This window comes from Aythya ferina (assembly GCF_964211825.1).
Source record: "Aythya ferina genome assembly, chromosome: 1".
NCBI classification, from domain to species: Eukaryota; Metazoa; Chordata; class Aves; order Anseriformes; family Anatidae; genus Aythya; species Aythya ferina.
In genome coordinates, this window is record NC_140296.1 from 70,297,645 (window position 1) to 70,315,627 (window position 17,983).

Below are 17,983 nucleotides of genomic sequence, written 5' to 3' on the forward strand. Positions count from 1 at the left end.
AAAGCATTTTGAAAATAAACCCTAGCTAAGAATGGGTAGTTATTAATTTTTTATCAGCTTACTTCAAAATGCAGAGAGAAACAAATATCATGTTTTATGCCTTATTAATGGCAGTCTAAATCCTTATATTCACAGAATCAGTAGCATTTTCTGCAAGCTCTATCTCCATGGCAATGCAGCGCAGGGTGATGTAGTGAAGCTTTAGATGAGGGCTGAAGACAATGACAGTAAGATAAAAACAACAAATGACCCCCAGCATGATGTTTTTAGAAATAGGCTATTATTTGTTTCGATTAGAGCAAATTTTATTTTCACTTTGATAGTAATTCAAATACAAATGTTTCCTGCACACTGAATTTGCCCTTTTTCAGTGTTACAAACTCATTTGGTAAAAAAAGGAATAAATGCTACAGTAACTCTGCCTGTGAACTGTAGTTCATGATGCACTGACATCTGTGTTTCAATCCATTCCCAATTATAGTTAATACAAAATATTCTGCAACACAGCTAAAGAAAACTTGGTGTTTAATAATTCCAATGTTGCTTACTGTTAGAGGTGAAATTATTGACTGGAGTAAGGCAAAGTGATCTCTTTAAAATATAATCAGACAGAAGACAAATGGTGCTTTCACTCACCAGCTGTTTCCCAATCTAGAATAAATGCCACTTGCAAAATTGGTTTTTACTGCTTTACACTACCTTTTAAAATGGCAGCATATCTTAATAGAATTTTGTGTATTCTAATGATGTGCTTTAATACTTTTTTTAATGATGTCATAATCATGGATGAAAAGCTCGACATGAGCCAGCAGTGCACACTTGCAGCCCAGAAGCCCAACTGCATCCTGGGTTGCATCAACAGAGTGGCCAGCAGAGTGAGGTGATTGTGCTCCTCTGCTTTGCCCTTGTGAGGCCCCACCTGGAGCGCTGTATCCAGGTCTGGAGTCCTCAGCACAAGAAAGACATGGTTCTATTAGAGAAAGTCCAGACAAAAACCACAAAGTTGATCAGAGGGCTGGAGCACCTCTCCTATGAAGAAAGGCTGAGAGAGCCAGGGATGTTCAGTCTGGAGAAGAAGATATTCTGGGGAGACCTTGTTGTAGCTCTTCAATACATAAAGGGATCTTATAAAAAAGATGGAGAGCGTCTTTTTACATGGACAGATAGAGATGGGACAAGGGATAATGGCTGTAAACTAAAAGAGGGAAGATTTAGATTAGAAATAAGGAATGTTTACTGTGATGCTGATGATACACCAGAAAAGGTCGCCCAGAGAAGCTGTGGGTATCCCATCCCTGGAATTGTTCAAGGCCAGGCTGGATGGGGCCCTGGGCAACCTGATCTAGTGGGTGCCATCCCTGCTTATGGAAGTGGGTCGGAACTGGGTGATCTTAAATGACCCTAAAGGTGCCTTTCACCCCAAGCCATTCTATTATTCTATGAATGACTGGAAGAATTACATCACTCCGGATTATTTTAAAACCACACTAGATCTTTCAGAAACTAAACTGGATTAACTAGACACTGGTTAAATTTAGGTTAAACAGCGATTTCTAGTCACACATTCATAGAAGTTGCAAATCATGTGTTAACTTACATAACCTGAAGTAATAAAAGTCACTGTTTTTAAAATTTCAAAGATTTAATCTCCAACTGCAGAATTGATCTGTGACTGTACCAATGTCATGATCACCATCAGGAAGAAAATTCAGAGTCTCATATCTCAAAGGAAGATTCTTACTTGAAATCTGGAAGCCTTTTAACAAGTATTAGAAGGGATAACACATGTAAAACATACGTTACTAGACAAAATTGTATATAGCCCGTAAAGGACAAAACATTAATTAAAAAAAATCTCCCTGCTTATAGGACGAAAAGTCATCTTCTAGGGAGCATTTGGTGCAATATCCTATTGCAGTTCAGATATGGAGACAAACCAGGGTGGTTAACTCCCAAGGCGGTTAAACAGGCTTCAGATATATGTTCACCAAACAACACAAAAGGAAAACAACCACTGATCCCTTTGAAAACATCAGCTCTTTACCCTAATACAATAGGAGTATTTGAAGTTTTAATTTCCATTTAGACAATCAAAAAAGTCCAAACAAGCATTTATGCACACATGCCTGCTACTGATTGCTGGCTATAAAAGACTAAGTCCAAAACCATAACAGTAAAGTACCTTATGGTTACTGGTGTAAAGAGCAGCATAGTGGTAACGTTGTCCAAAAATGCAGAAAGAATTGCAGCAATAAGGCACAGAAGCGTAATCATGGCCCACACCTTGCCTCTAGAGAATCGATAAGCCTAATAAAAAACAAGCAAATAACAACAAGATTAAGGGACTACACCATTCCAGCTGAGCTGTCAAAAAATGACAGATAAACTACTTCACGAAAGATGAAACAACAGTGAGCTCAGAGCATTTACTACTCCATGCACGTCCATCACTGCCCTCTCCAATATGAACACATTTAGCAACAAAACACATATTGGAAGCTGGCAAACATCTCCATCATACAGTTGTGAAGAGACCTCATAGTCCACTGCCAGGCATGGGTGGGGCCTGAGCACCCACCTTCTGCCTGCATGACAGGGTGGACTAACACAGTTCGGCCCTCCTGTCACCTTCACAAGCTGGGACACCTTCCTCATCCTCACAGCAGCACCACCAGGGCTACACAGTCTGGATATCTATCTAGACAAGTTTTTTGTCCATGTGCATTTTGCTTGGGTGTTCTGTGCTCAAAGCAGTCCCCTTTATTGCTTTTGTTTTATTTCTTTCCACAGTTCTCAGAAAAATTAAGCTTTGCAACAGGAGTCCCTCACTATAGGTAATACTTGCATTACAGCCAATCCATCAGAATTACCCTTTTCATGTAATCTTTGCTACTGTACAAAGGTCTGTGGCCATTTATCATGTGTGACTGTAAAGCTAATGATTGTTCCCATATTTCCTCTCTCCTACTGCCAGACATAAATACAGATTTCAGCTACAGAGGAACTGCAGTCCTGGGCAAGTTAGTGGGATAATTCAACTTTATGTTGTCTACATGCTTGTGTATCCTACTGGGGGCCTTTGCCTTTCTCCTGTAGAAAGAGAATTGCCTTAAAGACTTCCTTTCATCCCTAAAAGATTTTCTTGCAAAACTACAAGTCACAATACTGCCATTTGTAGTGTGATAAATACACACTGCCCAAAGAAAAGTTCTATTGAAGTTCTTTGATGATCTTATTAAATGCTAACTTGATTAAACTAGAAATAATTAAGAGTACCAAAACAAGCCTACCTTTACCGCACAGTAGTCAAAGAATCCAGTTTCTGAAAATATGGCCACCAAAACCATCTACCAAAAGAAGGAAAAAAAAAAAAAAAAAAAAAAGGATAGCTTGCAATTGAATTATGCAAAAACAGTGTCATATAGTTTGTGGCCCTAACAAAAGTCCCTTGTATCTGCCACCGTTTTGAGAATCTGATCGTTTTCATATCAGGATAACTACTACAGCTGTTGGTTATCTCAGATATCATATGGTGAAATTTAGTTCTCAGCATTAGCAGTCTATAAATTAGTCTAGTTGAATTTTATTTGTAATGACGTCATACATTACATTGTAAAGGCGTCATACATTAAAGAATCAATGTGTCTCCCTTGCATCATTAATCAAGAGAAGCCAATAACTGTGTGCTTTCTGCAGTAATGCTCTACAGATTACAGAAAATATCAGCTCCAAGAATTACCTGCACTTTCCCACTTTTCTGGGTTGTTGCCTGTGATTCCATCTTTCCTCCCAAATGATTTTTTTTTTTGCTTTCCTTTTTTGTGGGGAGGGCAGAGGGGCCCAGAACATTGTCAGTAAATAAAAAAAAAAAAATCTCAGAATGGAAACAGAAAATGGTAATTTTTCCTGCATAAACTGCGTATTTTATATCAGCATTTAATCACACTTGGACAATACTTTTTATCATAAATAGCTCTGGGCAAAATAATATAGCATATTATTATAATCTAATCATATATTTCTCCTCCATTTCTGGTTTTCTCTTTTTGGCTCCAAACATGACATTAAGACAAAGAAAGCCAGTAGAGCATGTTTGAGGAAGTTTTTGAGTAAACAAAATTAACTAGATAAATGAGAGTGATAAAACTTGACACTTAAACAGGTTTTCTAATTTATAGACCTCGGTCATGTTTTTTGTGTGTTCTACAGATTAAAAAAAAAAAAAAAAAAAAAAAAAAAAAAAAAAAAGCAATATTTTCAAAGGCTCCTTCAAAGGTATGCTCATCATCCTTTTTGATAAATATCTTCCAATTTTTCATTAGAACACGTCCCAGTAAAGTGCAATTAACAAAACATTTTAAAAAGTAACATCTAGATATTGAATGTGATTATCTCAACGCATTTAGAGCAAGAGATACATTTTAATTACCATTCCAAACAGTAGCGCCAGTGTCTCATAATCAATCCACTCTACCACTTTGACCATACTTGGCCTCTGCAATCAAAAAATACAATTACCAGTAAATACCGCGGAACATCTAACTTGTGATTAGTTATGAAGTATAAACTCCACTTAACTGATGAGACATTTAAATAAACTCTGACAGAAGTTAATAAGTGTTCCTACAAGGCACACAAAAAGGACTCTTTTTTTTATTACTCCATTATTATTATTGTTATTACTATTACTATCAATTTAAAGTACTGCAGGCATCCTAAGTGGGTCACTATCGAAAGCCTACATTAAGCTCTTCGTTTATCTACTTGTTCCTTATGTAGCTTTGAGTAATAAATTATAACAGAATTATATGGTACACCCCATTTTTCCTTTTCATAAGATAACAAAAGCATACAGCTTCACCTGTGAACACATCGGACGGAATTTAAAAGAACATAGCAATGATGTGGTGACTATTTATAAGAAAAAATGAAGAAAAAAAAATCAATCAGACTTTTCACTAAATATCAACTAAGAGTAAGTGGGGGCAACAGGGGGGAACAAAGGGATTGGAAAGTATAAGCAGGAGGTGTAAATATTTAGGGCAGCATAAGGCAGTGTATTTTCCATTTAGGTTTGATTGGTAACCTAACATTACTGAAAATAACAGTGCTAAAATAAATCTGAATTATGATAAAAACAGCTGTACTCAGCTTCCTGCAAATCATAACTAAATGCATCAACTGACTTTTTACTCCTCTTCTGTTCCATAGGCTCTCCTGCTTTCCCCATGGTGACACCCCATCCTAATATCTGTCCTACCATCTTGTTCTATTTAAAAAGGCTGCAGTCCCCTGTGTCCACTCACAACATGGCAACCCCTGGATTTTGTGATATCATAGACAGAATTGAAGTGAGGAAGTAAGCGCTTACAGTTTGATAACTTACCTCCCCCACAGCAGCTAATGCAGCTAAAGCTGCCAAAGAACCCAACATCGCTGCAAGGGTCCTGTGAACAATCTGCAAGAAAGTTTAAAAAGTGACCAAAGACTCCTTTTAACATCTCATTATTATTAAAATAATAAAAAAAATCTGTAGTTGAATCTTTTCTTGTTTTGTTGTTTTGTTTTGCTGTTTGTTTTTTTTTTTTTTCCCTTATTTGACCACACTATCCTCTCAATAACAAATAAATAAATAAATAAAGCTTAGGAGAAAATGGCTGATTACTTTGACTCATTATAGGATTAAAAATAAATAAATAAATGCCACATCCGTGGGAACCCTGTAGGAAGTCTCAACTCTGATCTCAAGGCAGAGAAGGAACTTGGGCACACATTTCCTATATTTGCCACCTAGTGGCTTGAGTAGGAAAGCCGTTAATCTTCCCAGTTTAAGAATCAAAAAGTCAGGCATCTCTGCCTGAGCTAGTCTTGCTGGTTTCCCTTCACAGCCCATGGGAAGAAGACACATGGCCAAGAGGTGGTCTACCTCATTCTTTCTAGGCACTTGTTTATATCCAATGAACTACAAAGATCTACAAATACAAAGCAATACCAAAGCACATAGCTCAGACCTGGGGCAGATGAATCTTACACAGACATACTACATTGAGTTTCTAGGTCCATTTTGTGGCCTGGGGCACCGATAGATCTTGCAAACTTGCATACTTGCTTTCGCACTCTCACACACTGTATTTGAACATGTCAGATCAGAGACAGCTCCAGACAGCTCCAAAAGGGACCCACTGCTGGCCAGAGCCGAGCCAGGGAGTGATGCTGGGTGGGCCTCTGGGAGAGCAGAGTTAAGGAAGCTGCACAACAGCAGCTGGGAGAAAGGAGTGAGAAAATGTGAGAGAAGCAGCCCTGCAGGCACCAAGGTCAGCACAGAAGAAGGGCACGAGGTGCTCCAGGCACACAGCAGCAGTTCCCCTGCAGCCCGTGGAGGAGCCCCTGGTGGAGCAGGCTGTCCCCCTACAGCCCATGGGTCCCACATGGAGCAGATCTCCACGCTGCAGCCTCCCCATGGGTGGAGGAGCCCCCGGTGCAGCAGGTGGATGTGGCCTGGAGGAGGCTGCGGCCCATGGAGAGCCCCCGCAGGAGCAGGCCCCGGGCCGGAGCTGCAGCCCGTGGAGAGGAGCCCATGCAGGAGCAGGGGGTCTGGGGGGAGCTGCCGCCCACCCGTGGGGGACCCGTGCTGGAGCAGTTTGCTCCTGGGGGATGGATGGACCCTGTGGGACGGAGCCGTGTGGGAACAGTGCTTGAAGAGCTGCTGCCTGTGGGCAGCCCCCGCAGGCTCAGTTCAGGAAGGACGGCATCCCATGGGAGGGACCCCACGGGGAGCAGGGGCAGGGAGTGACCATGAAGGAGCAGAGGAGACAGTGTTAGGGACTGACCGCAGCCTCCATTCCCCATTCACCTGTGACACGGGGGGAATGACATAGAAGAGGGTGTTTTTAGTTTGACACTGCTCTGCACTGCTAGTGAAAGACAATAAATTGCATTACTCTCCCTATGTGGAGTCTGTTTGTCTGTGACAGCAATTGGTGAGTGATCTCCCCATCCTTATCTCAACCCTTGAGCTCTTTTCCATAGTATTTTCTCTCAAAGGAACATCCTTTGCATGGCTGTGCTAGAGTTTAGCTGCATAGCAGGGTAAAACCACCACATCACAGAACATTATGCTTTCATAGTGTTTTTTTTTTACATCAGTGTTTTCTCTGAAAAAAAAAAAAATGTTTTGGCTTCAATAAAGCCATATACTTCAGCTAAAATCTACTGGACACCCTTGTCTCTTGTAGTCCTTCAAAAGTTTCTTCCACCAGTGTCTAGCCTAACCAGCCCTTGAACACTGCTTCTGCCCTTCTCTAATGTTTCTCTAGTATGTGAGCAATGCATCTGAAAATAGGATCCATACTTCGGACTGCAACACAACTTTTAGGAGATACTGTTTTAATACTTTAACAGTTCATACAACATACAGACATTTATCCATGTCTATATATCCAATAAACAAATTGCATTTAAAATTCTCAAAGAGAAAGTATGAAAGCAGACAAGCCCTGAAAAATGTGCTTTTTCCTTTTCCAAGTGCTCGCTTGTAATTATTTAATCCACCATGTCTGGAAGATCACAGATTGTGTAAAATAACTCAAAGTTAGAATGTAATTAATAAAAATCACACTACAAAAGACCAAATGTAATCAACAGCATTTACTATTAATGTGTTTAAATATTCAGACAGAAGCAAGAATTATATCTCAAAGAAATAAGACAGTCTAGAAATATTTCCTTTGCTGCTAATTTTATAAAAAATATTTTGCTGATAAGGAAAATAGGACATGGACATCTCAAGGCCCTCCCACCTGCTTATATAGGAAAAGAAAAAGAAAACATTGGGCTTTGATTTTTTCCTTGAACATAAAATTTTAACACTAATGCTAAACAACAAGGCAATTTACCAAATGACTAGAAAAATAAATATTTAATTGACTAATTTTAGGAGTCACATGAAAATCTGTCTCATTTTCCTGTTTTCATTCAAAATGCACTGAAGAATTACTTATTCATAGTAACAAATAACAAAGCAGGAGATTGGACCAACATTTCTATGTCCTAATGATGTAAAAGTGTGTAGCACAGATTACGTCTCCAACCAGCTCCCACAGAAGTGGGTGATAAGTCACCTTTTAATTTAGTTCTTTTGATTAGTTCTTTTGCAGTTCTCAGAAAAACATCATGGATTTTCCAAGATTTGATTGGTCTTAGATACTTTGTTTTGTTACTTTGGCATATTTCCACATAAGCATTTTTGTTATCATTAAACACTTAATTGAATATATTAGGTTGACAGCATTTTTAGTTTCCAAGAGGCACCTATGGATAAAATTTGCTTTTGTTTCTGCAGAAAGATGGGGACAAATGCACAAATGGAGTCATCCTTCAGCTCCTTTACCCTGGTGATCTATACAAAAGTATATCCTAAAGAATGAAAAAAGACTGTTCAGGTACAAAGCTCTACTGCTAAAATCTTGTAAAATGTGCAACTCTTCACTCCAGCAAATTATTAAGTGGGAGTTGTAAAGAAATATAAACACTAGAAAGCTCCAACAGATGTAGTTATCCAAAAGGTGAGGCGATCTGGGGGAGGTTTAGGAAAGAGTATTTGATTTTCTTTTCACATAAATCAAACCCCAATCAAACAAAGTTTTTGTGGATGCATTTTAAAAACTTACAAATGGAGAAAATAAGAGATACAGTTTAAAAGCTATGATACTCTGAGCTATGGTTCCATCTAATATCTATATTGTGTATCTCTGGAAAATCTCACATATGGAGGATATCAAGTTGGGCAAAAATCCATTATTATTCTTTTGGAAAGCACTGTGGACCCAATCCAAACCCTTTTTGAAGTCTGAAAAGAAGATGAATATCATTTCAGGATGAATCTGAGTATATGCATAAGCAACAACCCAGGTACAGAATTGAAAGAGCTCAGAAATAAATTAACAGCCTTTTAGCCCCAGGAAAGCTGAGAGATTTGATGAACTTCTGAATCTAAAGAAATTTTGAAAGATAAAGTGAAAAATCATCCATATTAAATTGGTCTTTCTCATACTTGGGAAAGTGTATCTTTGTACATTCTTTTTTAAATAAAGACAATATGCTGAAAGAACCATGATTTATAAGGAATTTCTCTTTCAAACAGAAATTGCCTGTAATATCAAAAATTTGGATTGGCTGTCTACACCTGATTGGATGGAGTCTCCATTTTATAAGCTAAGAAAGTAAGTATAGGCAAATGACTGGCCTCTACTTTCTTTCAGTTACAAATGACAGGAAAAGTTGGGTGGTAATCCCAGGGTTATAGCACTAAACTCTGATCAGTCCAGCTGTTTTAAGTAGACTTCTGGTGTTGGAGATAACCAGTTATGGAGCAATCAGAGCAGCTCAAAGATTTACTTCTGGTTGCATTTGGTGGAGGAAGAGAAGACTCCTATATATACTCCTTCTATATACAGTATTGCCAGTGACACACTAGTTCTAGATAACTGAGAGGCACAATTTTGGATGCTTGGGCTGTAATACACATTTGCACAAGGCTCAGTGCAATGTGTCCTCATCAAATACACTGGTATAGTCAATAACTCTTATAGACCTTTCTATGGTACCTGAACCTTACTCTCTATTTCATCTCTCCTTTCCAAGAATCCATCTCCTGCACTCATAACCTCTTGACTGGACCACAGTTCAGCTACACAGTACTCATTATTCCTTTGACAAAAACAATCGCTAAAATACTTTCCATACTGCACACTGCATATCAGAGCACCTCTTCTCTTTTTCATTCTCTCTCCAACTTGCCTCTTGTCCAAATTTCTGTTTCAAAAGTAATTACTCCTTATATCTTTTCTGATCCTCATTCTGTCAAAGGCACATACCAAAATGACATCTTATTTTCAAGACACTCATTTATTCCATCCCACAAATGGATCCCCACTGCAATTGCAATGATTTTAAGCCATTCTGTAAAATGCACTTCTTATAAAAGTTCCTTTCCTGATTTCCTGGGAAGTTTTCCAGAAAAAAAAAGTAATTTTTTTTTTTTTTTTTTTTTTAAAAAAAGGCCATTGAGAAGAAAAGGCAGAACAGATGCTAGAAGATGCAAAGCCTTTGGTCCATCAGTTTGCATGCTAGAGTTCCTCACCTTCCTTGTCTACAAACCTTATAATCTCTTCTCAGAAGGGACATCTTCATCGTCACCATCACCTTTGTTTTTGTCTGAAGAACACCTAGCAGTGCTTACTTAATGAAACAGCGAAAGATGGCACTTGCATTTTACAAAGGGATAGTTATCTCAGTGGAAACTGCTTCTGAAAACAATGTATCCTTTACAATGCAAAGCTCAGACCTTAAGCTCACCTGCACAGAATAACACTTAGGCTGAGAGCTGAGAAAATAGAATGGTAATTTACAGCATATTATGTAAATAATGAAAACATACGAAGATGCAAAACTGGAGGCTATTAAAAATAACATCAGCAATGTAGGTGTTGTGATAACAACATAGGATCATGCTATAAGGTCAGAATACAATGGGCAGATATTAGAAAAATTTCTGTAAGAGATTTGTTTTGTAATTATCTGAAGAAAGACTCTCATGACTGCCCGATGTGTGACAATGTGCCAAATGCTGACACTGTATGATAGTTTCCATACTCTTAATTCAGAAGTTAATTCTAACATTAGAAATCAAAACAACCCAAATAATTTATGACCCGTTTATTGTGCTTGATATTAATTAAAAATATACATTTCCACAGCTTTAATGCAAATTGGATTTAGGCAACTTAGACCTTCTTCAGATTTAAATTTCTTTATCCATCTGAACATGTTTTAAAATGTTTGCACTGAGTTCATCTTTTTTTTTTTTTTTGGGGGGGGGGGGGAGGGGGTTGAGGAGGAGAAGGGAGGGGGCAGAGGGTGTTAGACTACAATAGCTTCATTATAAAAATGATCCAAAATTCCATAGACTTTATCCTGTAAAGCACACCAGGAGGTAAAAGAAAATTATTTAGGAGCCCAGTGAATGATGACCTGTATGCTATTTCAGAGCATATACTTCCTAGCTGAAATCTAGGGCATGCATATTTCTAAAATGTGTTTCTGAAGATATTTGATAAATGATACATCATAACAAACATTTTATTTCCACAAGTCTTTCTTTGTAAGTGATAAATGGCAGTTGAAATATGACTGTCAGTGACTTTAATGTAAAGCTTCAAACACAGCCTCAATTCATTTCTTATCTTTTTTTTTTTTTCCATTGAAGCCTGTTGCATTAAAATACTTCTTTTCCTGAAAAATTCATTTTCATATGATAGAATGGCAGCATTGCTACTTTCAGGAGGTGGTTATTCCCAAGCCTATATTCACATATGGGTTTTATACATTTTCCACCCACCTTCAGAGTAGCTGAGACCTTTGCTATAAAAATCAACTTCCAAATCCCTCTAAGACTTCACAAAGTCTCTAGTTCAATTATTTATTCGCAGGGGACAGGGAGAAAGAGAATGCAGATAAAATTTGCTCTAGGATAGTTTTTTTCTGACTTAATGTTTTATATCTTTTCCTTTTTATGTTTTAATAAGTCTTTATTTGGTTAAAAAAAATATCCTCAGCAGTGAAGAGAATTTTTTGAAACATTTCTTTTTTTTTTCTTTTTTTTTTTTTTTCCCAGAGAGGAACAGTTTGCTTTTTCTAAAGATAATCAAGACAGCATTACCTTGATTGCCTCTGGAAATGTATTCTTCAGATCACTGCAATGGAGATTTCATGTACTTTATAAATTTTGGTACTCTGCACTGCCCTGGACTGGATTGGCTGTTTAAGAGTGCATTTAAATGTTTCCACTAAGTTCTCTTCTCCCCCCACCCCCCATCTTTTTCTTTTTTTTTTTTTTTTTTTTTTTTTAATAACAAGATAGAGACAAAACTTCAGTCTTTCACGTCACACAAAATTAATCCATTTATGGTCTAGAAAAATTAACACCAAATACTGAAACTGGCATCAGAAACTGAAATCAAAACTGACATTTCTAGAAAACCAACAGTAATTTAGCTAACCGACTTAGGTAATTTTTCTTTACTCTGTCAAGCAACATAATGGAAAATATGAGTTTATGTTAAAAAAAAAACAAGGGTCAAAAAAGCTTTGCAATAGCCTGCAGTAAACCCACTTCAAAGCTGAATGACATCAAATTCTCAGTACATGAAAATGTGCTTTACTTCTGACAAATTGCACAATCTGGACACAATATAAACCAATAGACTAGAAATGCAGGATATAGTCAGGTACAGATGAGATCAGAGCAGAAGAAAAGGGGATTCAATGGAGCCAGTCATATTTATTTTATTTTCTTCATGCTCACCTATATTAAAGAAGCCATCTAGCCAGCACCAGCTATTGAAGGCATAGCAACATACCTTCCCTTTAGCTGGTGATGGCAGCTAATGCTTTATGTCCTCTTGTTTATTCCCCACAAGAGCTCTTCAGAAGCAGTTCTGCTGCTTCTTCAGCCCCAAAGCACTCTTCCCAGTGCCTGGGAACCCCATACAGGGGACCTGTCTCAACAGCTAGTGCAAAATGAATGATAACAGAAAATTAATTGCCTCAGAATTACATAGCTAAGCAGTAGAGAGTATATTCTCCAGGGAGCCTAATGAGCCAAAAGGGAGCTGCTTGATACATTTTAGAAAGTATAACTTATACTGATGAAGTATTCAGGGAAGGACTAAAGCATCTCTTGAGGCAAACATGCAGGGTACAGCTGCTGAAAGATGATGTGTATCAAGGATCCCAAAGGGACTGGAAGCATCACCAAAAAAAAAAAAAACTGACAGCAAGAACAGCTATTTATATCTTTGTCTGCAGATTAGGATACTATCTATATGTATTCTATACATGTGACTAGGCAAATCATAAAATAAGAATTTACACTAGGTTAAATTTTTAGAAAATCTTATTTTGGCTTACAAAAATAAGCTTAGTAATATCAAAACAACTGGACATAAGAATGCCTTGCTGGAAAAAAATAACTGAACAGATGGTTTACTTTTACAATAATTCAATAGTGATTCAATATAGTATTGCCACATACATGAAATGTGTGCTTAGGTTCAGCTAAGAATATAGACAAGAATGCTGCGGACTTGTAAATATAAGCTACATATTTTAGAATTAACATGCATTCTCATTAATCATACGATAAACGGTTGATACCTATAACTCTGAAAATAATGTTCAACATACATTCAATAAGCAGTTTTTACAGGCACATTCCCAACCCAAAAAGGCTTTTTTTAATGCAAACAATACATTCTACAACAAACTGCATAAATCTTAAAGAACATCTACACAACCATGAGGTAAGAAAGCACCAATCTAAGCCATTCTGCTGTAAAAGATGTTTTCACTCAGATAGTGTGCCAAGTTACTTGTTCTAATTCAATGTCAGTGCAGAGAGTCATGGTTTAAACAACCCTGCCTTAAGGTAAAGGCATAAGTAAAAGTAAAGCAGTTGCACTTCCTCATGCAATTTTTCAAAATATTAGATAAATTCAAGGCCACAAATATCTTGGGAACTCTGTCTAGGCAAAATAGCCTCAAAATTCAGTGATTAAGTAAATAAATTAAGTTTCACCAACTGATATCAGTTCTTCCTACTTAAAAAAAAATACATTAAAAAAGAGGGCTGAGGGGAAAACTAAGGAAGTCAAATTATCTGAATAATCCATTCCCTTCTTCCATTAAACTGGAGAAAAGAAGGGAGAGCAACAGTACTCATACAAATGTTGACTGGAGTCTCTAGAAGAAGATTTGTTCCTATATCAAGAGGCTAAAATAACTGCTAAACTTCAAGGTTGAATATGTTTTTCAAAATTAGCTCCCTGCTCAGGATATTGCTAAGAGCCAGAGTTGTTTAAAAAAAAGTCTATCAGTCTGTCATACCAATATAATTACAGACATTGGTGGGTGTTTTCCAGCCTTTACCTGTTGAGATGACTGATAACAAAACTGTTTTCAGACCCCTCCAGGACTTACTGGATGTGGAAATCCAGTAACATCTGATGATTTGAGAGCCACACAAACTCAAATTTTAAAAGCACGTCTTTTTATTTGCTTTAAATTTGGGAGTTTTGTCTTAATGTGAAATTGGAGAGGCACACAGAGAGATGAATGAACTGAGGTTTTGTAAATCAAGGCCTTGAGTCAGGTCAGATGAATAGAAAGCAGAGCCCTGTGGAAAAACAGGATGATAATCATTTTTATGTGCCAAGGCATATTGTTCCTGTGATATTTTAGCTACAAAAACATTTGCTATATGACTGAAGCAGAGAGATCAGGTCCTGTGCCAGTAAAGGACTTAGTGTTGCTACCCAGAAGATGATAAACCAAACCAGTACTGCAGACTGACATAACCAAAGCCATTGGATGTTGACAGGTTGGCCTGGCAACAAGTTTTCAGTCTTGCTAAAACCTTCGCAGCTGTGGAACATTTTCTTGAAACCAGAGATGGCAGCATCTGCATTTTCCCAGTTATCACAACATCATAAAGATTAACTACATTATAGTTTCTAATGTAAAGAAATTACACAGAGAAAACCACAAAACTAAAGTGTAAGTCTATTTTACTTTCCTGGTGTGAATATTCATCCCTCTTCTTTAACAGCGGCATATTATGACCGTACAGAATTGGAGCCATGCACTATGAACAGTATGGCTAACTGCAGCACCTGCCTTGCCTTTACAGGGAGCTGTCTGCTCCAGCTGGCTGTTTCTCTGGTGCATCTCTCATCTCTGGCATCTCCTCTCTTCCTCACTTCGTTTTTCTTCTCTGTATTTTTTTTCCTCTTTAGATTGTGCCATCAAATATGCTTTCAGTACCCCTCCACTGCCTTGTGTTTGTTTATTTCTTTTTTCCCTGCTCATGCTGAAGGAAGACATCATCTAAGGCCCCAGAAGAAGCCAAGTGGTTCTCATCCCCATTTGCGTGCATTAGAAGTGTATGTGCGTTTTAACACCTTGTTAAAATTTTAAGACTTAATGGCTCTCTGCCCCTCTGTTTGCCGTAGGTGGGGTAGAAGCTGAACAGCAACATTCAATTAAGCTAATTTAATGTTCTATTGCCCGTCTCAAAAAAAAATTAAAAAAAAAAAAAAGCAACGTACGTAGTATGCAAGGCAGGCAAGACATTTATGCTTGACAGTCTCACAAATTGAACAAAATGCAGTTTGAAATTAATTTTAAAAAGCAATAGTGAATAGAAAATGGACACTTAGAAATTAGTTTTTACACAGCATTGGAAATATGACTCCTATTATTTCAGAAAAAAAAAAAAAATAGCATTCTGTGAAAAGTGGAGCCTGGGTTCCAGCATCTTTTAAAGCTAGCAGTAATGCCATCCCTTCCCTGGAATAGCAAGCAGCACCATCCTGTGGCAATTTCTTTTCTTTTTTTTTTTGTATTAAGTTCTTAATTAAGGCCAATTTACACATTACAGAAGTACCATCATCTAAGATAGTATTCTTTAAAGCGCACACATGTAGACACACACACACACACAGAGCAGAGACAGGCTTCTACCAAGACGGAGCTAACAATTAGGCAATAGTGGGTGTAAAATCAACAATCATATTGAATTAATAATATTAATAATACTATTTTTAGAACAGAGCAAACTGAGGGTTCTGCTTTCTGTTATACTGTATTTTTGTTTTAATTTAAACTTATCCTATCCTTGTCTTTAAGTACTCTGTGCTTCCTTTACTTAAATCATAAAATCACAGAATCATTAAGGTTGGAAAAGACCTCTAAGATCATCTAGTTTAACTCTCCACCTATTGATATTGCCCACTTTACACTTCCTTTGTTGCAGTTGTGGCAGGTAAAAATGGCTGTAGTTCATCTAACTGGTGTTAGATCTGTCCTATTGGAGGCAGTATCTCTGCTCTACCCAAGAGGTACTGCTGCTCATAAGGAACAACTTGTCACATCATCCTCCTAAATTACAGGGAGGAAAAAAAAAAAAAAAAAAAAAGAATTATCCTGACAGGCCACGTTGCTTAATTGCTAGCTCAGTCGCAAGTCTTGTTTGGGCCTCACAAACACTCTTGGAGAACATCCAGGGTAAAGTTTGAAGAAAAATTCCCTCAAGGGAACAGGAGAGATGGATCTGCCCTACATCTGGATCCCCTTGCTCAATCCAGTCCTCCATCTTAGCAAGCTTTGCTGCCTCCTGACACTCACTTCATAGGCCTCAACACCGTTCCCAGTGCATACCATCAGTTTTATGTCATGAAAGTACATTACTCCCAGACACAGCAAGACAGCCCTCATTACCTCACACATTTTCAGCTAGAAAAATAGAAAAAGGAGACATTTGAATGGCAATGATCTATCATGGTACTGCGGACTCCAAAGCAGACCTGCAACCACCTGCTGCCCAGGAAAGATGTAGCCAGCCAGCTCCGTAGAAAGCTAGGTTTTTCTACTGGGTTTTACATTTTAGATATCACCAAGGTGGATTCAGATTCCATGCAACTCACAGCATCATGACATTAATGATCTCTGCCTCCATCCAGCAAGTTCACTCTCTGTGCCCTAGCTCCTGGCTCCATTTCTACCTCACTGTAAAACAGTGCAGATGATCAAGACAGTCAAGAAATCTTTGCTCTCCAGCATGTTTGTGCTGCTGGAAGCTGGCTGGCACACCCAGCAGGCAATGGTTTACCAGCTCTGCCCCCAACTTGTGCTTTTTTTTCTTCCCAGTCCCAGACAGGAGGGCAGAAGAGGACAAATTTTATCTTGCCTTATGAGGTATGGTTCAGACTCTTCACCAAAAAAAAAGGATAGATGGTTTCTTCTTATCTGCCCTAATTTTCTGCCAACACCTACAGCAGTGTTTTAATACCTCTTCACAATTTTTGCATCCTAGCACAACTGGAAATAATACTAGCAGGAATTTATTTATTTCCCACTAAGGCCAGGGAGAGCAGGAGTTCCGATTTTCTTTTTTATGCTGCCTTTTCAAATAAAGACTATGGATTTTCTTCCGTCCCTGTACTAACAATCTTTTGGTAGGATATATGTGTAAGTGGGAAGACTCTAGTCCACTCTATTCGTTATCTATATTTAAGCACAGATCAATATGAGGATGGATGGGAAGTGAGAAACCGTGCTGAATAAGCTCATCTCCAATTTCGGTGAATCTCCTCATCGGGAAAAAAATCTACCTTAAATTTAGTCTATTGCAATCTCTTTGTATTATGTTTTGTACACCAGTGAATATTTCTTCTCTTTTCCTATTCCCTCTCTAAAGTATAATTTCCCATGTGCAAATAAATAGCCTCTTACTGGAAATAAAAATTAAAAATTAAAAAAAAAAATAAAAAAATATAAAAGAGGACTGCGTGAGCATAGACAATAGTAATAAGAAACATGTTATTTCATTTGTAAAAGAGCTTTCTGACATTGGTTTAAGCAGCCCACAATGCTAGAAAAAAATGGTTGTACTAAACCACATACTAAAATGTAAAAAAATGTTATGTCTGCAGCTAGTTTCTACTGGTTAGATGCTATTAAAAAAAAAAAAAAAAAAAAAAAAAAAAAACACTATATTAAAGAAATTGAGCTTAAGGGATGTTCATTCATAATTTAAACCAGTTAATAATAGAAAAGTGATATGGAAAGAAACTGATACTCCATATTTCCATTAAATTGAAAATTGTGATTAATAGTCCATGCTTCACAAAACAAGAAGCTAGACATTTTAAAGCCAGATCTTGCACTTTCATGTATTTGCATTTTAAGGAGAAATACAGACTTGTAAATGTTATTCAAGATGCCAGATCACTAAAATACTATTTGAAAGATCCTGACAAGATCTTTCTTAGGGATACCTAGAGGACAGGATATGAAAATAAATGCTAGGTGCTGTGATAATGCTAGGTCCAATGGAGGTTCTCACAGAATTTCAGGCACCTGACAG

General features: G+C 37.6%; 1 protein-coding gene across 7 annotated transcripts in view; it reads right to left on the reverse strand.

Moving 5' to 3' along the window:
- OCA2 (OCA2 melanosomal transmembrane protein) overlaps positions 1-17,983 on the reverse strand; it is a 220,655-nt gene that overhangs the window by 116,149 nt on the left and 86,523 nt on the right. For 6 of the 7 annotated variants that reach the window (XM_084528712.1, XM_084528711.1, XM_084528713.1 and 3 more), the window contains 5 exons: positions 5,387-5,458; positions 4,430-4,495; positions 3,740-3,814; positions 3,291-3,347; positions 2,183-2,307 (listed from right to left, as the gene is read on the reverse strand). In XM_084528712.1, the coding sequence (XP_084384838.1) occupies positions 2,183-2,307; positions 3,291-3,347; positions 3,740-3,814; positions 4,430-4,495; positions 5,387-5,458 (395 nt within the window). The remainder of the gene's footprint in view (positions 1-2,182; positions 2,308-3,290; positions 3,348-3,739; positions 3,815-4,429; positions 4,496-5,386; positions 5,459-17,983) is intronic. The other variant, XM_084528709.1, reaches the window with a different exon arrangement.